The 24,186-nt window shown below is 40.6% G+C and overlaps 1 protein-coding gene across 1 annotated transcript in view; it reads left to right on the forward strand.

The window, feature by feature from the left end:
* Positions 1-266: 266 nt before the first annotated feature.
* The window catches only part of asic1b (acid-sensing (proton-gated) ion channel 1b), a 132,608-nt gene continuing 108,688 nt past the window's right edge, over positions 267-24,186 (forward strand). Inside the window, exons 1-2 of the mRNA XM_070902247.1 lie at positions 267-628; positions 7,402-7,597. Of these exons, the coding sequence (XP_070758348.1) occupies positions 267-628; positions 7,402-7,597 (558 nt within the window). The remainder of the gene's footprint in view (positions 629-7,401; positions 7,598-24,186) is intronic.

The following is a 24,186-nucleotide window of genomic DNA, read 5'->3' on the forward strand; positions in this document are numbered from 1 at the left end:
CTATACTTTCTCCAAGTGTTTTCATGTAAGGACGGGGTATTTTGAGGATATCTTGGGTAAAATGCTTTGAATGTCGGGGTATTTTGCCGGCTGTCAGTGACGCAACATCTCACGGAGACTGCATGAGAAATACATGCGTAGAAGGGCGTGAACTTGCAGACACTAACCGCCTTCCCATTAATAAAGCATCTACTTATCTATAAAGCCAGTTTGCTCTGTTTGCAACTCCCTACCCTTCTTTCCTCTAAACTCATCCCGGGTACATTATGGATCTCAAAGCGGACTCCGAGGACATGGACTACAAGCAGCCGGCTCCCATTGAAGTTTTCGCCAGCAGGTCCACGCTGCACGGCATCTCGCACATGTTCACTTATGAGCGGATGTGTATCAAGCGCAGCCTGTGGATTTTGTTCTTCCTGGGCTCCGTGGGCGTGCTGGTGATGGTGTGCGTGGATCGGGTGCAGTTCTACTTCCAGTACCCCCATGTCACCAAGCTGGACGAGGTGGCGGCTCCGATGATGGTGTTCCCCTCAGTCACCTTCTGCAACCTCAACTCTTTCCGCTTCAGCCGGGTGACGCGCAACGACCTGTACCACGCTGGGGAGCTGCTTGCCTTGCTCAACGGCAGGTGTGTGTGTGTGTCTGGTTCCCATGTACTTACTTACTGTAGCCTACAGTGGGTCTACCTGTTGGTATGCATGATGTCAGAGGCAAGTCTGCCAATGATGAAGTGCCTTTATAGCAGACATCTCCTGATCTTTGATTTCCTATACCAAGAGCTGTCTGTTTCTTCTATCATGTAGGTCAAAACAAACTAGTATGCATCCCACAGACTCCCAAACAGACCCACTGGCTGCTTGGATGATAAGGTTTTGCCTGAGGAAAACCCATCTGCGAGGACTTAGTAGTTGTTGATTCAGGATTTGATTGTGTCCACTGCACAAAATGAGATAACAGTCGCAAGATTGAAACATTTGGCTGAAACAGTACATTTTTAATTTGGGTACTTTCTACTGCAGTTAGAACTATTCGTTATTCCTATAAAATTAGCTGAGAACCATTAAATCACTAAATCCCTGAACACACTGACTACATTACAAGACTCCCTCTTTCGATAATCTTTAAAGGGAAATAGTGCTAATGCTTTACGTGTTAGGCCTTGCAGTTTAAATCTATAAGGCACTTCGATTAAACTTAAATTTGGTTTTAAGGAGCCTTGTGGAAATGCAACCTTATTTTTGCTTTGATGTCTGAATCGTCTCAGGTCAAATCTTATATGTCACATGGAAGTGCAAAGCAGTGTTTTAACACCTGTCTCACTGGTTGTCACTGTTATGCCACTGGGAGATGTGCAAACAACATGGACAAAGCATGCAAAACCTTTTAAGGCTCTCAGTGAATACGAACTTGGACTGACCTTAGCCTTAGGTAATTGAGAAAAAAGGGTGCAGATGAAAGGTGTTTTCTAAAAAGGCTCAGCATCGGAGTTAGTTATTTAATAATGTAGTGACATTACAGATCATGTCAGCTGAAATCCACACTGCACATAAGCTTCTATATTTATGAAACCACATGCAACAACATGAAATATACCCCTAACATCAATCTGTTGAAATATGTTGATACAGTATTTGATTAAAAAAATGAGAAAGGAACCCATTTTTATCACAGATCATGTGAATCCCCCAGGTAACAGCTAATGGATGAGCTGTTTCTAAGTGGTTAATATAAAATGATGAAGGAGAAAATGCCACTGGTGTAATTCCTTGCCTCATAATTTTACAGTTCATGTAATACGAATATCTCAACTCTGGATAAGGAGACGAGTAGATTTTTAAATCCCCTGCTGACAAAGTGTGGAGAGACGTGTGTGTGTGATTCAGAGCTGCCGTCCCCTCCCTTTACACTTGTTGCTTTCTGCTGTGCTTTGATCATTTAGTCTTTCGGCAGCAATGACAAATTCACCGTTGACTGTTTCCTTTTCAGTGTTTCTGATCACGGTAGCTAGTAAAAGACAGATAACCGTACTTGACTCTGTATTCGCAGCTATAGCAGTAATATTCACACACACGCACACAAACACAGACACAGGTTACTGCAAAAATAAAATACATATTACATACAAACCCGTCAAAATACCACCTTGAACGCATTAGTCAGTGTATTTTTAGTGTATTGATCCACACAGCTCTGCAGCCCAAGGCACAGTTGGAGAGTACCTCTGTGCTACATGCTAGAAAGACATAAATCCAATTATCCGTTTTCATACTGAATATCGTGGCTCTGTGACCTCTATATATGAGTCCATGTTATAGGTGATAACCTTACAGGAAAGCAAGCGATTCCATTGCTTGGTGCTGCAGTTCTAGTGCTTTGTATGGTGTATGTTTCAACCAGTGTGTCTATATCCTACGTGGATTTGTTTCTCTGTGTTTGTACTGACAAACCATTAAAATATCAACATAGGCTTCCACCTCTTTGATTTATTAATGCCAGTTCAGACAGATTTTCTGTAAGAAGTGAGATGCACCTGGGAAAAAAATAAATAAATAAGGGGCAGTGACTGAACAAGAGAGAGGAAAACAGAAAAATGACAGCAATGGCCCTTGTGACTTTGGAAGGAGCTGACTTTAGATTGGGGGAGGGAACCGCAAGCAGAGGCAATTAACTTGTGTCTCGTAAGCTGTGTGATGAACAAGTCTTTATCCCTGTGTAATTAGGGCTGTTTGTTAAGCTATGGAGTTGTCCCGCTGATTAACACTCTCTCATCTCTCTCACTGTTTCTTGCCCCCTCTGTTCCATCTGCCCTTGGGGGAGACGCCCCATTACTGTTTGCCCACTCAGAGATCAGAGACAGAATGTGATGTTTTCTTAAAAGATGACAAGGCAAGGTCTTGGTCTCACTCTGTGACAGTCTCACGGAGGTAGAGCAAGTACTGTATGATAAGGACTTTGGAGGAAAAACAAAGGAATGGGGAACAGCTTGAATCTAACTTGTACATAATAAAAGTTCTCAGGGTTTCCTGTAGACACTACATTTAAATTAAACATCGATTGGGGTAGAAAACATTTCAGTGGGAAGCTTCTTGATAGCAGGCGACAAGCTGTGGGTTTTGTAAGAAAATGGCAGAAGAAAAACAAAGTGTCATGTGGCTGCGAGTCTGTGTCCATCACTGTCTCAGGAGGAAGCAGCAGGCAATATCCACCCATGCAGGGATGCCAGACTGTCTTAGACGCTATGAAGTTTATAGCTGAGTTACTAGTAACTTCACCTTAACTCACTCCACTCCAGCAGTTTCTGTACCAAAATTAAAAAAAATCACTTTGTCATTGTGTTTTTGCAGGTTGAAGTCACACTTGGCAGAGCAGAACATTACGAGTAAATTGCTCAATTTTATTTTTATTATGTCGCAAAGGCAATTATATCATGATTAACAAAAGAAAGGTCATTATGGAATAGGTGTTGGTTATGTGGTGCATGCTGCCAAAAAGTGTTGGATCAGCTCATGAAAGTCAGAGAAGCGAGTCTTCTGCTTACACAGTTCTTGAGCTTTAACATGTTTCCTGAGCTTGCAAACATGCTCTAAATTCACATAAGTGGTGTGTAAAGTGCCACAAAATGTAATGCTCGATAACTTTGACCGCATTGCTTGTCTCAGCAAGATCACTGGTCCTAATCAGGAATCGACTGGTGCAAAAAAAGTGCTTGGGAGATGACATGGGGAGGCCACATCATCACACAGAAACTACAAAATCAAAGAGTTCCTTCCAAAGCGGATTTTTTCAAATGTGGGTTCATTTGCATATATATTATGATTGTTCACCGGAGAGAAGATTATCATTGGGGAGGCATAAGTAGGCAATTTAGTATTAGGTCAAGGTTTTTAAAGGCTCAAATGTGATCCATCATGGCAAGGTGTTGCATGTTATTACTGTATTTTGCTTTTTTTAATTTGTTGTGTGATTGCTTGTCGATGAAATAGAGATTTGTTTGGGTTCACTTCACCTCTCGGTGGCCCTCGTTTACATTTCTATGATCTTGTCCAAAGTGGCATAATAACTGTGTCACAGGTGCACCATCATTATGATGTGATTATCAAAACTCTGCTACCAGGAATCATTGCAGTTATTAATTTTCAAGGACGCTGCACAAACAATCCGATCCTCGTTAGTATATGAGTTCAATTAGCGCTAATTGGATAATTACCTGAGATTATATCAAGATGTGTTCATTGTTGTGTCGCACAGCCTGTGGTAGGAACACCAATTTGATACAATTGGAGTATTAACTGCTATGGAGGAAGATTTTATTTTACTGTGAGTGAGTACAGTTTTGTGACCACAGTCTCAGGGTCAAAGTTCACTCTGAAAATCAGTGGTTGCTGGTATTTATTCACTCCTCTCATGAGGTAACAAAGTGATGCAGATGCTCCTTCATTCGTTATAGTCCCCGCAAGAAAATTAAAGTGCTTGTGGCCCATAATCCAATTTAGTCTCCCCCGCCCCTCTGTAGTGAGTTTGCTGTGATTGCTTTAGGGAGCAGTGGCAGGGCAATATTAAAAATCTACCCATATTATTGTGATTGTATGCGCTTCAACTAAAGCCTCCTGACTCGGGGATCTGAGCACGGCGTCTTAAGTGCTCTCCTGGCAGCTTTGTGTTGCTTATAAGACAGAGGCTCTGGATACAATTCAATTAGGTTCAGACTGTACCACAACAGGCTGTATCTTCTTATTACAATAAAGCATGACAATGTAGTGATGTAGTCCCACTGTGGGCCCGAGTACTGAGCTAGTTTTTGAGCAGTGCTTTTTTTATCAAAGATACGACTTTTTCAGTCAGTAAGTGGCGTGTGTGATTTCACCTGCCGTTTCCAGGGCCCCATGAACATTTCCATTCCTGCACGCATATCAAGTAAATCACTTGTTCAATTACTATTGTGTCTTTTGAAGTATGTAGCTGATTTAAATTACATAGCATTGTGGGAACTAGAAACATAATAAATCACAATCTGTAAAGTAACTTTAACTGTAAATGATAACAAAGTTGTGATTCTCTTTATTAAATTCCACATTTTTCCGCAACAGTGACCTGCTGTTTCTCTTTAACATATAGGATGGTTAATTTGCCGTGGAATACAGCTCTCTTGGTTGCTTATGCTAATTCTTACAATAATTTATTAAAAAGAGAAATACAAAGAAGACATCTGTTAATTAAAAAGGAAAGTGTAAAATTGGAATCATAGTGAATCTTTGTATTGGTGTTATTAGATAAATTGTCCCAGTAATTAACTGGTGAATTATCTGTCATATTCTGCAAGCATTTAATTGGTTTTAGGTGCCATGTTACAACTGATGTTTGATGTTGCAGTGTTGAATTTGACGACAATATGTTGTGTGGCACTCAATTCAACTCTCGGTGAGAACAATAGTACCAATCCTCTCTGTCACAGCACTGTTTACTCCATCTTTAACTGCGCTTCCAACATGAAGCATGACAGATTCCCATCTCTTGTCAGTGTAATGAGCGCAGTAGAGAGAAACAGTCCTCATTTCAAATTACAGCACATACTGTCTCACATGGTGAATATTTTATTTCATTCTGTTTGTAGCAGGTAAACAACACTGTAGAGGCAGTGGAACATATTACATTTTCTTGTAATTTGGTTGGGACACGAGTTGAAAATACATCGCCAGTTGAATATTAAAGCAGTGCTCACAAAAGAAATAATGTAATATTTCATTTTTTATTCATGGATCAACTTACATTATTCCCATCATCAAGGGACAAAATCTTGTTCATGAGCACCGACAAAACTTGACCTTGTGGAATTAAAAAAAAATCCATTAAGATTTACCACCAATTATAGTCTGAAATAGTGCCCATATCCATGAGAAATAACTCCGCTGTCAGCATCCACAAAGTCATTCACAGATTTATTGTCAGAGGAGAAGGGTATGTCTTTGTCTCATGGTTTTCAATTCTAATTCTGGTTTCTCCAGCTTTGGGACACACTTTTTCATGTTTGCAAATTGTAAAAAGCTGTTCAAAAGTATTACAATTACACAATATGTTAACCATATTATAAGATGACTGCTGCTCTCTCACATTACACACAAATTCAGGACTTCATATGATCACCTCTAATTTGGAAGAAATAGATGAGATGACTACCTTGTTGCTCAGTTAATTCAGTGCTATTCACTCTGATAGACTCTCTGTGTCCAAACAAATTATTCTCATAAGCGTCTGTCAGTAGTGCTTAGTCTTAGCGCTCCATAATTTGGATGCTTGTATCACTGATGGCCCATCGCTCAGCAGGGGTCATCAATGGACCGTCTCTTCTTCGAGCAGGGCCACATTAGTTAATTGAGGTTAACTTGTATCTGTAAATGACTGTGAGCAGGTGCTGGAGGTTGATGGTGGTTGTCAAGCAGAGGCACGTCATAAATTACTTACCGCTGTGTTTTCTTTCTATGGGTATGGCCATTGTAGTTGAGTTTCAGTTTGGTGTGTGTTGATACATGCAAATGAATCATGTTTGTCATGTATTTTATGTGTTTGTGTGGAGGAAAAAGAGACAGAACAAGAGAGAGTCAGTGTGTATGCTTCCCTACATGATACACCTGATTACGCTTTGCACTTCAAAGTAATTGCAGCAGATGCTATGTGAAGTGTTTTGCGTTGACCTAAATGCTAAATAATCTATATACTCTTTTCCAGAGTGTGCAGGATCCTCAGACTGAATTGCAGCATTATGAACATTGTTATGCTTACTATGTGAAAACGCTCTGCCACCACAGTTAATCCTAATTATTTGGCGGAATAATTAAAATCATTGTGTGAAGAAATACCCCCCTCTTTCACATAGTGAGCCATTTACTCCCACTCAGGCCCACCCGTGGTGGCTGGCATGCCACAGCTACGCTGCCAGTTTCAGACAACATGTGGATGATATTGTGAGAGCTTGCTAACTGCAGGTCTGGGAGAGCTGGCATGCGCATACCGTATGTACCTTTCATTCAGTTAGAGGGTGAATATGCTATTTTTGCTGCTTTTCCATTAATCTTTTACATGTTAATCCCTATTGTCCTGCCAAAAATGCTTGTCTGCCTGCCAAACTCTTTAAATGCACATTTTAAAATGGAATCGAGACACAGTTAAAGTTGTGTCTTGCTCTACTGTCTAAAGGAATTCCTTGAAGTCCTGTCTACTTTCTACTCTTTCATGGGTCGGTTAAGGTTTTGTGTTTGAAGATGTTAGTTTAAATAAAATAGACTGTTTCATTCATCTGACTTTTTTGATGTCTCCGCTGTTGTTTGCTATTCATATCTAAGTATTCATTTTATGAATGTGCATCCCCTAGTCCACAGTAACTAAGTCCAAATCCTTCTTGTCCAGGTACGAGATCCGGGATCCACACATGGTGGAGGAAAATGTCCTGCAGATCCTGAAGGAGAGGGCCGACTTTGACAACTATAAGCCTCGCCCCTTCAACATGCGTGAATTCTACGACCGAACGGGCCACGACATCAAGGACATGCTGCTCTCCTGCTACTACCGAGGCATGGAGTGCAGTGCTGAAGACTTCAAAGTGGTGAGTCAGACGTGTCAATAGTTAAATGTCCTCTGCAGGGCTAGCTGAGGCCTGCCAAGATGAAGGTCAGCTGAGTATGTTTGTTTTACAAGGTCAGCGTTGATATAGTTTATTATAACATCTATATAATATGACCTCCGTTGAGCAATCATGATTTGGGGAAATGACATGGCGGGATATATAAGGTAGTGAATTGTATAGACTGATTTTTATCCTCAGTTCAATCCGTGGGGCACCATCAGTCCAAATCCCCTGCAGGATGAAACTGAGAACCATTATGTACGCATGACTGACTCACGGGCCAAGGGCCACTGAGTGTACATCTTGGTATGGTGATACACACCATCTACAAGTCTGCTACAAGGCCCTGCATGCTGGCCTTAGCGTGATAGTGTACAGTCTCTGAAAGGTTGAGCAATACTCTCATAAAAGGTTGAAACTTGTTCTTTTGCTGAACCCGGGGTCAGTGCCATAACACTTGCTTTATGAGTAAGAAGTTTAAAAATCTGTGAGATTTCCTGCGAGGGTTTGTTTTCCTCATCTATCAGATGGTTACAGACATCCAGTTATTACCTGGAACCTGTGTGACCTTCATATCTGCAGCACAGTGCATGGATTCATCAGATACAGCAGCAGTAAAAAACACTGAGCTGCCTGAAGCACATGTGGTTTACATTGTCCTGATTGTAGCTATGATTGTCATCAGTGTTCTGTTCATTTTTTGTCTTGACTGTCTAATTACAGCCACATGTTTATATTTATAGAGACTGACTGCACTACTGACCTTCTTCCCTGGGTAACACACTCACAGAAGAACAATTGGTTGGTAATTTAATGCGTACTTTGCTGACACCAGGACATTTACAAACATAGGAATTACTTTTGATTGTTGCAGAAAAAGACATGAGCAGTTTGTCTTTTATTTGCTGGATGTTTGACTTTCTTCGCCATCTAATTTTGTCTGTGCTTTGGTTCTGGGCAGGTAGCATAGAGTGTGTTTATCAGAGCTTGTTTGCTGACAACAGCTGCTAACTGCTGCTGGAAATAGGGTTGGTAAGAGCGGTGACTCTCAGCAATACAGTAAATGTTTGGGCCGTAATACAATACAATGAAACAGAGCTGGCTGATATTTCTTTATGTGATTGTCGCCATGATCGACCCTTTCAAATTACACGTACTTTTTGATTCAGATTAATTTTTTGGGGGGGTTTTCATTTTAATATCTAATGTGTCTGTTTTATTGTCCGATTAAATAAGGTTACTGTAATTACGGCATTAGCGAGGGGGGCCACATTGTTGTTGCATTTTTGTGTGTGAAGCATATCTATTTTTATCTTTTATAGCATAGTAATGTTGCTTCACCAGGATTTGCCTCTTCTGCTGTATGTGAGGCGGTTGGCATAAAGTCGCTCTCTTCTGTCTCTTCTGCAATGTAAAGCTCTTAACCAGTCAAAGAATTAAAATGCTAAATTAATTGATGCTAAAATGGAATTATTACTCAATACAGAAAAAGGACACAAGACAAATCCAACTCAGAAAGATTTGTTTGAGGGGACAAAATTGATTCCTAAAATAAAACAATAAAAATCTTTAAAAAGGAGATTTAGCCCCTTTTTCCCTTTGAAGATCACAAGGCTTAAATACAATAAAATGTTACACATTGCAACCAGTGGCTGCCTGCTGTGGGAGTGGGAGCTAATCCACATGGAGCAACTATCCAGTGGAAGTTCATGCCAGAGCAGGTGGCGAGTGATGATGGCACTGTATTGAGAATCCTGTGGTAATTGTGACGTAATACATGTTTGTAAATGTCTCATAAAGAGACTAATCGCCATAGATCACTTAATATCTCCTCTTTGGTACATTTAGTAGTAGATACTGCATACTCGATGTGCTCACCGTCTAGTTCCTGTCACTTGTAAAGGAAGTTGTCCTGGCCGCAGCCTTCTATGACATAAAGTGGAATGGCTCTTTAGAGGCTGAGACCTTTCCACACAAAACAGACCCTCACAAATTGCATGAACCTGTCTATGTCCAGCGAAATGTATATCCCTGCTTTATTTTCCCAAGCCTCCAATAAATTCACTTGCATGAAGAAAGAGAGTCACCTTACTGATTTCATTACAGGTGCGCTGACAAGCAAACTGCTCTTCCAGACCGGCAGTTTGATAAATAACATACGTGCCTGCAGGCAGAGAATGTGTCTGAAAGATGGCAAGAAAAGGCTTATTGAATCTGGTCCTCTGTGTCTCTCTTACACCCTGTGTCCTTCAGTGGTCCTTTGAGGTAGAATATCTCATGCTCTGAGCGATTCCCCCCCCCCCCATATCCTGTAAAACCATGTAGTACAGCAGTGACTTCAACACGGTCCACATGGTGCAGCTCCTCTAATGTGCTGATGTGTCCACATTTACTGTAGTTAGTTGTGCTTATGGCAGATGGTGCTTCGCAGGTCTCTACTGTATTAGTACAGTAGTGGACCTGGATAGAACAGCTCAGCAGAGAGCACTAATGGTGTGGAAAGAATCTTCAGTGCGCTAGAAAAAGAAAAAAAAAGCACGACGAACACTCCCACCAGCCTCAGCCTCCAAACCCCAGAGCATGGAAGCAGTAAAACTGTGATTAAGGCTGTCGGCAGCTTCTGTTTGTTTACCCCCAGCATCGGCAGCGTGCCTCGCTAGCTGCTCCCTGGCTGTGGAAGATAGCCAGAAACAAATGGTCTCCGCTACATATGGCATCAGGGAGTCCAGTTGCATCGCATCATTTTAACAGTGCTCTGATAAAGATGGAAAATGAAACAGTCAGACTGCAGCGTGTAACACTTAATGCTGGTTGTCTCAAATGGAACGGTGAGAATCCGCAAGTTAATACTATCTAATGTTCTTATAGATGAATGGACTTGAACGCTTCACAGCCATTATCCTATCAGAAGTACAGTATGTCCTTGTCTGAGGCCATTGTTGTCAACAATTAATGGTCACTGGTCCCAATACCCAGTGGAGTACCATATAACCAATCAGACATTACTGCTGGAAGTATTACAGATTGGCCCCTCATTGTGTCCCTGCCCCCTCTTTCTCCTTGGAAAGACTTTTTCCTAATTAGGAATGCAGAAGGTTGGGCTTACGTCTTTTAGCTCAGCTGATATTAAAGAACAGCAGGATAGAAAAATTACCCTCAATTAATATTAATAGCTGGCCTACAGCTTCTGAACCATAGCTGCAGGAGATAATAAGAAAACACTAAAAAGTGAGTGAAATACAAAGACATAATTAGATTTTTTTATGACCTTGTGTTTAATTAAAAAGACATACACGTCGACACATGGAGAAATCATAAATGTAAAGAATCTGTTTCAGAAGAAAATTACTGGGTATACAATCTATCTTACTGCATCCCTACGGAACCCTCTGCAGATAATATGTTGATATTTGATTGATGTCACAACCTCTAAGTTATTCCATTTTCAACACTTCAAGACACCCACGTCTAACTTCAATCACCGCGGAAAACTCTGACAGACTTATAACTTTGCAAGACTAAAAACTGAAGCAAAGGGGTTGGCAGAGAGAGAGAGAGAGAGAGAGAGAGAGAGAGAGAGAGGTGGCACATGAGAGAGAAAATAAGAACAAGAGAGAAAGAAAGAGGGATAGTTAGACTCAGAGACTGAAGCCCAGGTAACAACAAAGTCTTTGGGATGCAATTGAACATAATGGTCAAGTGCAGCAGAGAGGCACAAAGAGACAAAACAGCAGCTGCCACCGCAGTAGCAGCAGTAGAAGTACTATCAGCGGACACACAGGTTTGAGCTCATTTAACCTCTCAGAGACTGCAGAGCTGCACTGTATCTGCCTTTTCCAGCTTCCCAATTGTTTGCCCAAACACAATGAAGTATGGCAGCTCAACAGGTTTCTGCTTTCCACTCTCATATTTTTATTGAAAACAAAATGCCAGCTTCTATCCACATGCATAAAAGTAATTGTTATAGGTCATAGTGGTATTTAGATAAGATCTAAGACCCACATAATTTGAAGAATCAATCACAATTGTACATGTGTTTCTCCATGTCCCTGGCAATGGCCAGTTCACTTGTCTGCAGTCTCCCTATGATTTGTCCTGCTATATTCACAAGGAGGTAGAGCTGCTAGCCCAGTTAGAAAAGTAGCAGCCTTGGGAGATTTGAGGACATCCTTTGAATTAAAATCAAAACTTTGAACACTTCAAAAGTGTCTAAACAATAGCTAGAAACAACAAAACATACAAAATATCCCTGAAAACCCCATCAACATTCAACCCTAACAGCATCAAATTGTCTTCAAAATTCTTAATGTTAGTCTGTCTTGCAGATAAGTTATTAAAGTTTTAGAAAAAGACAGCTTGATTGAAATATTTGAGAGATGATCTACATCTGTTAAACTATTAGTTGTGGGAGTTTAAATTATTGCCATATTAGACAACATTTTTATTAACGTCTTTCAGTAGTTGCCATCAGCCCATTTACTTTCCCTGTCAAGTCTATGACAACCCCCCCGATCACCACCCTCCATCCTCCGATCCTCTTACATAATTACCATGATCATTCTATTGAGCTATTGGCTCAATTTCAGCTATCCATTGACCCTCAAAGTTTACCCTCGGTGGTACAGAGAAGTAATGAGATGTGATCAATAGAGAAAGCCTTTCAGAGACACCTGCCCATACATCACATTTCACAAACACCCTTTGAATCAATCTAAAGAATCGGTTGGGATTTTTTGAAGTGTTTCTTAAATATGATTCCATCTTCACAAGTAAAAAGAAAGAATTTGTTCCTGTAATGATTTCTCCTCCCGACCAGCATGAAGTGTTAGGGAGTTGTTTTCTTTCATTTCAGTCTGAAATTCCCTCTTTTGTGTTTTCAGGGAGTGTATTTCATCGCTGATGCTGGTGGTCGTGTGTAGGCTTTGAGGCATCTGATTTCTTAGCTTAATTCCTGATGTAATCTAATTTAATTATATTAGCTGTGATGACGGTCGAGGCTGAGAGTCTTTTGAGGTACCTGCCATTTGTAATATCAGAAATTCAAACACGCTTTAATCTCCCGTTCCTCATCAACTGTTTTTGACACAGCCCACCTTTGTTCCACCCTTTTGTACTCATTGCTATTCTAGTCTCAACTATCGGCTCAAAGCCGATGATTCTGCCGGGTTTTTTTTTGGCTGGACAATTCCCACCACTTTCCCTCTTGAGGATAAATCAATCAATTTGCTATTACTGTACAACTCAAAGACATGGATCAATTAGGTTGTTACTGAGTAATGGATGCATCCCTAATCAAAAAAATGCCTTCTCTTTGAGGGTCACGAGGCCAGTGGCTCTCCCTGACACAGTATTGTCTTTTACTCTCATCTGGCAAGTCAAATTAGAAATGTAATTGTGAGGTAATAAGGATTTTGTAATGTGCTTATTCAAAATATGTTTTCACCCAACCAAGATGCCGAATCAGATGTTTGACACTGAACACACCAATTGGGTGGGACAATGATATAAATCTTGTAATGCTCTGGTTCCCAACCTTTCTTGTCTGTGTCACCACAGCCGTATCAGATGAACTCAACAACCCCCTTCATGCCACCACGTTCTTCATGTGTTCTTTTGAATGGTTTTTAATCTGGAACACTATTACATATCTATAAGTATATTATAAATTAACTATGTTATTTTGCATTGAAATGATACCATAGGCCTGTTATAGGGCTTTTGAAAAACCCAAGCATTTCCTTTGCCCTCCTACAAGCATACACAAAAAAGCCCTTTTCACCTGACCTCTTGGTTGTATTTTTGATCGCAGAATGAAAGAAAGATGGTTTCCTGATGTGTGAGGTGTCGGGTGGGCAAAAGGTGAAAAGAGGAGGGGAACACAGAGCAAAGCACATTCAGGAAAGATCTGAGAATCAATTTATTCCATGTGACCCCTGTCGTTGCTCCTACATTTATGAAAATTATTTTTAATAATGAATTGGGTGGGGGAGATACGCGGTGGGGGAGAGAAAGAAAGAGAAGGAGAGAACGTATCCCGTAAAGAATCAATTATAAACACTGGTTGAGATCAGAGGCAACGGATGGCTGTGCAGGGCTTTGGAGTGAGAGAGAGGAAGAGAAAGTGGAGGGGGCAGGAAACTGTCCTGAAATAAGAGCGTCGGTGTGTGCCAGCGGGGGAGTCTCTGTTTGGCTCTGGGTTAGTGGTGCCAGGCAGCCAGTGGGAACAGAAGGAAGGAGGAAAGAGGTGGGGATTGATAGACACTGAGGGAGGCCAGCGAGACGAGCAGCGCACTAGCTGAATGAGAAGCAGGGTATTCTGAGCTCTCTGTGCTCAGGTCCTCCCTGCATGCACACAGTGTGTCAAGCTCTCAGTTCGCTCTACTCCACTGCACAAACAGCGGATGTATGGTTTAGATTCTGCAGACAGTGTTAGTGATTATTCACATGGCACTGGCAGGTGGCACACTGCTGCATTAGTCAGCTAATTACCATCCAGAGTCATGTTAGCAGGGCTGACTTTTCCTTTTCTTCTATTTTTCCCCTTTCCATCATTTTTGTAATTTAGTAATGTTTACAGGAAACCTGTAACATTTGCCTTGATACATTACATTTTGCGCATTTTATTCTTCCCTCTAGTTCATTAATGTCTTTGAATTCATTAAAGATAAATGACTGGAAAATGTGATTAATGGTTCTGGCATTTAAAGTTGATTCTGATAATTACAGCAGCTGATTGATGACTGCAAGTAAGAACGTGTGCTGTTTCCTGCGATTGCATGATACAGCTTTTATCTTAACTGTGTTATTAAATATGACACTTGGGAAGGTGAGCGACAGACGGGTCAAAAAGATGTTTCTTTATTTCACAGATGACAGAGTACAGATGCTGTCATCTTGTGCTCCAGCGTCTGGGGATAGATAGAGTGAAAAAAGCAGTTGGAACACCACTAGGTCCCTGTGGGACGCTGTGTTTTCATCTCACCAGCCATTGTCTTGATTATTTTTTCTTTTCCTTGTCTCTTGGGTACATCCACTACTTTAAAAATACCCTGTCAACTTCCTTTTGACTTCAGTCTTTTTTTATTCAATGGGGGTTCGAAGTAAGGAACACTAATGAATTGGTTGTGTTCTTGTTACAGATTAGAAAAACACATAATTTACTGATAGTATTTTTAAAATCAGATTTTTACCCCTACTGCATTGATGCACTTAAGCATGTAGGCAGGTATTTTCATGAAACCCGGGGCTGTGCTGCATCTGCTTAATTCTGCCTCTCTTATTGACGGTAATGTAATCTTGTAAATAGACCTAAAAGTAGTTGCCACAGCACCCGGGTTGCTATAGAATTATGGGTTTTGATACTGAAAATGAATAACCTGTAATAAGTGGCTTGGAGGACTACTGCTGATAAAGAAACACATTATAGGAATAGGATTACAGAGAAAAGCTGAAATAATGTTTTAGCCTCTTCACTCTTACAGGTGATGAACAGGACAGGTAGTCAATTCGCTGTTTCTTTTACTTAGGTAAGAAGAGCCTTACAATGTCTTAAGATAGTGCAAAAAACGAGTGGAATATTTCAGAGTACAATAAAGTATTCATTTACAGGCGATGGAGCAGCCATGCATGAGACCCCATGCTGATAAGTCCTTATCTCGCATTGTTTTGATACTCTTTGTTGAATACATGTGTGATTTCATCACTCAGATGTAATATGATGATCTGGTTTTGATGTGTTGGCAGCACCTGCACTCACATGTCTTAGCTGCCCCAGTTAGTCAGTCAGTCAACTGTTGTTGACTGAATTAATATAATGTGCTTCCTGATGAAAATAGGGACTTGTCACTCAAGGCTCAAACAACCTCTGTGTGTCCTTGTTATCATCTGTTTACCCACTAAGGACTGAAGGCAGCAGCTTATCCACCATTTATTGCAAGTCCATACTGTTTCAAATCATACTTACTACCAGAATCTAGCTCTAGCGACCACCTCTGGTTTAGGTTTTTATCTCAATGTTGTTGTTTTACTACAATGGCACTGTGCTTAGGCTGACTATCAATAAGAAAATGGTAATAACACAAGAATATGAAAGAGTTAATTTACCAAGAACTACAAGTTTTCTTACATGTTTGTTTTTCCTTCAACCTGCTGGTATAATTTAAGGGTGGCTGAACATTGATCTGTATCCTCCATAAAAACAGATCATACTTTTAATGTCTGAGTTCTACATGCAACAGTAAACAAACAGAAACACCCTTAAAAAGGTTAGCATTTACAAAATACACACTGAATTTAAAGATCATGTGTTAAGTCAAAAATATTAAAAATTTCATTGATTAAAATGAAGTTACATTTAACATTTTTTCTGTGTTGGACTCGTACCCCCTAGGGTAACAGTGTGTTTAGGACCAGAGGGTGGCTGGAGGGCCTAGTGTTCACACTCAAAAATACCTCCATAATTGGAACAGTTTTAAAGACCTGAGTAAAGACACTGGCTCAGTGCTCCAGTGAGCAGTAGCTGGACAGAGGTGTGTAGCTGCCAGATCAGAGATCCACCAGTTTAAACCCACATGCCTCCCAGCAGTGTTTCAATATTCAGCCTCTGTCTGCAGGATCCCAACGCTCTGTTTCTCATCCTCATCCGTATTCTGTCTGAATGTCGCATGTTTAATTAACAATACTGTGTAATTGATGAAATATATATAAAATAAATTCCAACCTCTGTAACCCTGGCGATGCATCCTACATTTTTATTTCCTAACCTTTTTCCTCTTTGCTGAAGACAACTGTCAGTCATTATCTTTTAATGTTTCCTGAGCTGGCAGTGTCTTTATCTCACTATTCCCTTGCGATGGATTTTTTTTTTTTCCCAGCAGTGGGGGTTGTTGAGAGAATTTAAAAGCATCAGAAATCACTTACAGATTGCTGAGTGTACAGTTCACACCAGCCCAGTTCACTGTGTGCAGACCTCAGAAAGGTGCAGGCAGCATATTCATGCAGTCTATCTAATTCATGGCTCTATTCAGTATTAAATATGTGTGTACGTGTGTGTGTGTGTGTGTGTGTGTGTGTGTGTGTGTGTGTTTGCATGCGAACAGGTCGCACTCAGTAAAAGATCCAAATTAAATATCCAGATTCAAGAGCCTCCGCTTTACAGTAAGATGCTGACCTGCAACTTTGTTGGTTAAACCACCCAAAAGGAAAGTTCGGGGTCTTTTTATCTCTTCAGGCTGTACAGTTATCAAAAAGTTGCCAGTTTCTTAGGTTGTAATTTACTAAACTGGAGCAGGTCTGCCTCTCCAGCTGTTTCGCTAGTGGTTGTGTGTGTGTAAGTGTGAAGCATATGCATTTGAGCTATTGAATTTGATGCCTAACATTATATATTTGTAGGTGTATTTGTCACATAGGCAAAGAAAAGGAATGTAATAGTGCAACTGTGGCCACAGCAGCATTTCTCTTTTAATATGGGAAAGTAATTTTGTCCTAATGCCAGACTGTCAGTTACAATGGATGTGCCAGGCCTAGATTACAAATCAGTAGATGGGAGGTGGCAGCAGAGTGGACACAGCTAAAATACTGCCGCTGCACCCTTATTCTGTCACTGAGTTAATGCTCCTGCTTACCTCAGGAGCAAACAGCTGGGCAGATAAGTACTGCATAAATTGTTTATGAAAGGAGGAAGGAAGGTTGTAGTGGAGTTACGATAACCTGACACATTACCTAAACAACAGAGACGGGATCCGACAAGTGGCTCACTCCACTCTTCCAACCTTGGGGTGTGTTTCTCTTGGCTTAGTCATAGATGCAGTTGCCAGTTTGTCTGACCCTGTGTCTTAGTAAACATAAAAAGCCAAATAACCAACCGTAATGGCCTTGTTTTCTAGTGCCCTCTGCTTTGTCATCTAACCCTCACAGATATTTGTTTCATTGCCAAAGGCCTTGTGCATCGTTTTGGTCAGATGAATCAACTAGACTCATAAAATACAATATTACTGATTATCATAATAAGTAGCATTTTTGTTGATATTTAAAAATCAACAGTTTGAAAATAGATATCATGGAGTGCTGCTTAGATAAGCATAATAATGTTTTAAATGTCGTGATAATGAATGATAGTGGGTCTACTAATAAACCCTGAGCTCATTTTAGCAACACATGGGATATTGGCTCGATTATTCCAGTTTTAGGTTTTTAAAGTAAAATACCATTCCTCTCAATAGTGGTACAACGTCGTTTGATCATATATAAACATTTTCAGTATGCATACAATGTAATATTTGTAATCATGTCCAAAGTACATCCACAAAGATTCTAGTTCTGCAGTATGTGTCATGGCTGATCAATGCATTTGTTTTTTACTTGATGGTTACTGACTTCATAAAGCCTGACTCGTGGTTGATCCTCTGTTTATTGGAAACATTGTGCTCCAGGTGCATGGTAACCCCTGTACAGGCACAAACAAGTAAAGCAGTTAGTTGTGTGTGATTGTTATTCAAAGTGTCAGCGTGTGTCAGAGAGAAAAGAGACTCCTTTGGGAAAAAAAAACCCCATTGATTTAAGAGAATATGCCTTTGGATTCAATTATAGGTTAAATCACTGAAAACACAGTTTTTTCAGGTCAGTTTAAGTGGGGTAAAACAATTTAACAATTTACTTGTCCTTTAGGTTATGCAACATTTCCTAGACAGTTATCAGCCTGAGGTTCTCAAAACCAGCCTGTCCATTGACGTTAGTTTCAACACTTAGCTTTACTACACTGACACAAAAGCCTCAGTTTTCTATTTCAAGGCATTGCAGGGAGTCACAGCTGGAATAATCACTTTGTCCAGCAGGCTATAAGAAGTGGGTGGTTGGTGCTAAGAGACTCACTTTTTTTTTATTTATTCCTTGAAAGTCTTGCTCTTGTCATGTCTGGGCCTCACAGTGTCCTTTTCTTGAGACATAAAATGTAGACAGTCTTAGTTTTCTGGTTCAAAGCCTAGTTTAATCGGAGAGCAGAGCTTAACTTCATGTGTCAAAGAAATAAAAAGCACCCACTTAATACTGTTGTGCATGACTTCATCCAGCAGATTATGCTCAACCGTCTGGAGGCCGGAAGCAAGGGTCGGTGTCGAAGAGAAGTGTGTGTGTGTCTCTTCTGGTGAACACAGGCCTCCATGTGATACATGGGTGTACATTAAAGGTGTGTGATAGGATGGTTTACAAACACTCTGACAATGCAAACCATGCTTCCAGTTGCTCTCTCTTTGTATGCTGACGGTATCATACAATGCGTAGTATCTAAATGCGGGGATACATTCAAGATGAACTAGTTCATTCATATCGTTTGAACGTGTCAGAAGGCAAAAGTGTTTATAGCAGTTCTGAACAGCCATATTTGTTAAAGCTGGCCCTCATAGGGAGAAGCAAGAAGCCATCATTTTTTAAATATGGAGATATCAGCACACACTTTTGGACAGTCATTCCTGGAAGGCATTCATTGTGTTGCAAATTGTTGTGTGAAGAATTAAGAAAGAGAAGTTCAAATCCTGCATACTCTCTTACCTCCACACGCCTGCCCCATCACTGTGTTAAGGTGGGCATGAATATCAGATTGTCAATTTAGGAAAGTTACAGAAATTGTCAGACGCGGTTCGTCTATCTGATTAACAGGTTGGAGCATACTGATGTCTTCGGTGTTCTTTTCTTAACCCCTGTAACTCGGCAACATTAGCAGGGCAGACAGGAGTTAGTCCCTAAAATTAATTAAACACAAGTAATACAGTATGGAGGTGGTGTAGAATTTCCACGTCTGACACGGCAGTAAAAGAACAGCTCCTCTGCGTCTGCAAAAAATGCATTTGTTGTGGTTACTACTGTCACAATCCTCGTGGTGGATACAATCTTAACATATAGGCTCTTAATCATGATGAGTTTGATACTAAGGCATGCAACATTTTACTTTGCTTTAAGAAGCTTCTGACCAAGGAGTGTGTATGTGAGAGTGAGAGCAAGGGCATTGATAATGTCCTGAAACGTGTTTATTTTCAGCGAATTAATGTATCAACAAATGTATATCGGTACTGAAACTCTGGCATCAAAGAGTATTCAGATATTACCCAGCCCTATTTTTAACTAATCGATTGTAGTCTGTGTTGAGAAGTTCGTAGCCATGTGAAACTGCTGTTCGTAATATTAAATTCTGTTTTACAAAGTAGTTTGGCCTTTGTGGTCTCTTATTTTTTCAACTTGTATTATGTTTATTTATCTGAAACTGTAGGGCTAGATTGGGTCTAAGTAGTGCAAACTGAGAAATACCACTTATGTTGTTCTGTTTCATGGCATGCAAATAAGTCTTAAAATCAAGAATTGTCTTTCTGCCTAAAAAACATTGATGATTGTGATATTTTTGCCTCATCGTACATCCTGTGCATGCTTGAGTAGATCTTAGTGTGATCGTGTAAGTGTACAATATGTGTGCACTCATATGCATGATTACATGTATGTATATCCCAAAAGCTTTTAGCAGGCATGCCACAGGTCAGTGCACTCCAACCTGACGTGCACTTCAGATTTTCTAGAAGAGGCAAGACCTCACGCATTTAGCAGGAGTGAAGAGAGCAGCAGTAAACAGCTATTACTATGCACCGTCACAGCCTGGACCTGCATTACAATTACTGCCTGTCTTTTGGTCCAAGTGGATCTGCTTGCCCATTAGTGTCATATATTAAAATGTGGGATACCAAAAAGGCATCATTTTTTTGCAGTTAAACAGGTCTTAATGAACCGTTTGGGTAATGAGGCGGCCAGCCGTGAGGCAGAGAGGAACAATGGCAAACACTGGCAGCACCTAGTGAGTCCACTTTGTCATCAACCTGCCCTTGTCTGTCACTAGGAATAGGCTCAATTTCCTGGTATTATTTCTTATATTATTCCCTCCCTCTGTTCACTCACATTAATATTGCATTGGGTGACCACGAGCATGATATGTGCGTATTATGTTTCTCTTGCTAAAAGTAAAGAACAACATAAGCCAGTATGAAGGAGCCCCCCCAGAACATTATTCACTGTTCTCAGTGTGCATCTGAGTGTTCAAATAAATTAATGTATAAACCTACATAAGAGCTCTTTGAGTGCATGTGGCTGTATTGGTTTAAGCCATTAGGAAACACCAGTGGAACTGAATGAATGAATCATCAACCATAATAAAATACATGGTGACATCTGTTAGATACATGTATCATTCATGGGCACCCATCAATTTACCAGGCTGTGGAAGTCATTGTCTCTCCAACCGTCATTAGCTGAGGGAAACAGGAGCTTTGTTATTTTAATAACACTGCTGTGGAATAGTCAACGCTGCTTGCTTTCTGTTGGCTGCTCTGTCTTTGCGAGGCATTAACCAGGGGCGGTAGATTGACGGTTAGAGAAGTAGGCCAGTAAGCGAAAGATTGGCTTACCAACCAGCTGAGAAAATGTGGGTAGAGGAAATTGCTGTGAAACAAGCCCTGCTCCCTTAACATCTACCATTAAAGTGCCCTTGAGCAAGACAGTGAATCCAAAACCTGCTCCGTGGCCAACAGTAAAATGCTGGTGAGCCTGTAAGTACAGAGGAAGATGGGAAATTGATGGGTAGAAGATGATGAAAAGGTTTTATCATTTGTATTAAAAATGTCATCAGCGATGACAGGATGTCGTCACCCTCAGACCGTTTTAAAGCACATATTTTTTGCCTCAAGTACAGTAAGGCTTCAAAGGCAATTTCCTATATTTCAGTTATACCTATCATACTTTTTTGAAGTAGTGCCCTCGCAAAAAAGAATTAATCTGACTGTTATGAAAGCAGTGGATTTGAATGGGAAACACACTGTTTCTGTTTCTGTCACTGCTGAAGTCATTTGTTACTTAGGAGAACCGACACACAGGAAACTGTTATGTTCAGGGCGGGAATGTTTAGTTAGTAGAGATTCAACACAGACTCTGGATTCTAATCCCAAATGAGCCAGTTTATCTCAAATGATGTGCTTGTTCTTCCTCGAATTATTAAACTCATTTGACTGTTACAGCTACCAGACCAACATGTTTTCAGGATACTAATTGGTCTGATAAATGTCGTATTGTAAAAACAGACAGATGTTCAAACTAAAAATATGATCTATATTTGGGTAGAGGTCTGTGGTAATGCATTTGTAAAGTAAATACACTTGTGGCACATTGCACCAGGATGATTTTTGTCTGTATATAATCACCTCTGTGGCTTTGAGCAGTGGAGTGAAGAAAATTCAAACGTTACCTAAATTGATGTCTTTTCCTAGGTGTTCAGTATTTCCAAAAGCTCCGGGCACCTTATTCAACATTTAGTATACTAGACATCTCCAGACTCAGTCTATCTATTATCTTGCACAGCATTGGCAATCAAATGTTAATTATGAATTTGTTATACCTGACAAGTATTAGCTAGGAGCAATTCACACACTATCCTCTGTGGAGTAGTCAGGCATAAGACATGCATGGGAGTCAAGTCTTGATTTGCCTCCCTTGAGCTTCTGTGTTCATGAAAGATTTGTCTCAAATATGAAAATCATTCACTTTACATGTGCCACAAATGCATGAACTGGTGTATTTAGAAAGATTTTACACAAGGCAAGGCAAGTTTACTTCTATAGCACCTTTCAACAACAAGGCAATTGAAAGTGTTTTACTTACAGAAAGGCATTAGGAAAAAGGAACACAAGGCAACGTAGTAAAGTACTCTGCCCTGTGGTCACATATACTATGTGATTTATGACTTTACAAGTTGGCTACTGCTAGAATCTCAGTTGTCTTACACCCATAAAAAGAATGCAGGCATTCTCTCTTCATTTGATGTATTATCTGTGTGCTTTGGGTCATCTTTGATCTGACTTTGAAGAGAGAGGAAAATGAAACAAGACAAATAATGGCAGAGAGGCATGATGCTTCTCTTCAGAAGAGATGACACATATCTGACAGGACACAGGGGAGGAGAACAAAGAATAAGCAGGAATTCAGTTTGGAGCGGCTGAGAAGCTCTGGTGAAATGAAAGAGGCCGAGAAGAAAGGATGATTGAAAAGAGATGTAGTTGCTCTGTCAAAAGAGGGCGAAGGTCCAGAGCCAGACTTGTTGTAGTCTGGATGACGTTCTCTGACAAAGTTAAATAAAGCAAATGACTTTGACATCCGACAACTTGCGTCCCATGTCCCAGGTATGGTTCAGGTTACGTGGGGGAAAGACGTTGAAAAACCGGATACGCTAGGATCAGACTACACAACTTTGCTGTCTTTTTGAGCATCAGATTAGGCCAAAGGTGTTCAAAGTGTGAGGTGTGGCTTCCCAGGGGGGCACAGAAGGGAACATGTGAGGCAAAGATACTGCGTGAAGTGAAAGTTTCAGGTGCTTGTCGGCTCAATGAGAGAAATAAGGTACTCTAAAACCCTCTGTGTTCCTCTGGGTCAGTGTCTCGAAATATGGCATAGGAGTTTTCAAACTAGGCAAGAAAAAGCAAAATAGTTCTGACATGCTTTTTGTTGGGCCGTTGTGAGGTGTCCCAGATGCTGCAGTCTTGGTGGTCAAGCCAAGCTATTTTTATATTGTTTAGTCTGATCTTGGCATTAAAGGGTGAGATGGGACACGTTGGCTGTTTCAGTATTTAACCAAGTGCTTTGAGTTGCCTTATCATTACCATGAAAACATTAAACATTCCTCAGTTTTCAGGAGCAGATGTTCCATAGTTGTTGATAATAAAACATAATGCAGGCAGCATTACCTGCACTAATGCAAATGCAAATAGTTCTATATTGTCATTCTGAGGCACAGAGCACGTTTGGCATATTACTCTTATCATTCTTTATGCTTGTAGGAAAGAGCCACTGGGTATGACTGACTTTCCTGAGAGCACAATTGTGGAAAATTTCCGAGCAATAAGCAGTGTTGGTGGGACACTGAAAACTAAGTGGGCAATATGAATGGATCAGTCAGACAGCGGAGGGAGATGTGATTGAATTTCCCTCTTTTCCTTCAGATGATATGCACACTTTATTGAATTGTGTTCCCTTATTTGTGCTCCAATGCTTAATTACTAAAAGCAGATCGTTTTCCACCTTCTCCGCCGTCCACCAGATGAGCCTTTAAAACACCAGCACTGAGAAGTGGAATTGTCTCACAAACTACTTGGTTTCATTTAAACCTTCTTCCCGCACTTGTTCTTATTGCTCTTGAAGTGATAAACGAGAAAAAATAATGATGAAGATTATTTTAGCTACAATGGTATAGTAAGGCAAACAGTGAAAGGGACCGTAGAAGTCCTCACTGCATTTCTGCTGCGCTGGGACAGCCGAGACCACAGGCCCCGACTTGTGTCCTGACTGAGGAAGGCATGTGTTAGACAGCACGGTACAAATGGGTGTCATTAATATCTCAATGTCTGCTGGAACTATTGAGCGTCAGGTAGTGAAAATCTGATCCAGCACTCTCACACCCAACGCGCATCAATAGCACTTCACCCAATACACTTGGGGGAAATATGAGTCCCCCTTTCTCTGAAAAGACACCATAATAGGCAATTAAACAG

The sequence above is a fragment of the Enoplosus armatus genome, chromosome 3, assembly GCF_043641665.1.
Source record: "Enoplosus armatus isolate fEnoArm2 chromosome 3, fEnoArm2.hap1, whole genome shotgun sequence".
Taxonomy (NCBI): Eukaryota; Metazoa; Chordata; class Actinopteri; order Centrarchiformes; family Enoplosidae; genus Enoplosus; species Enoplosus armatus.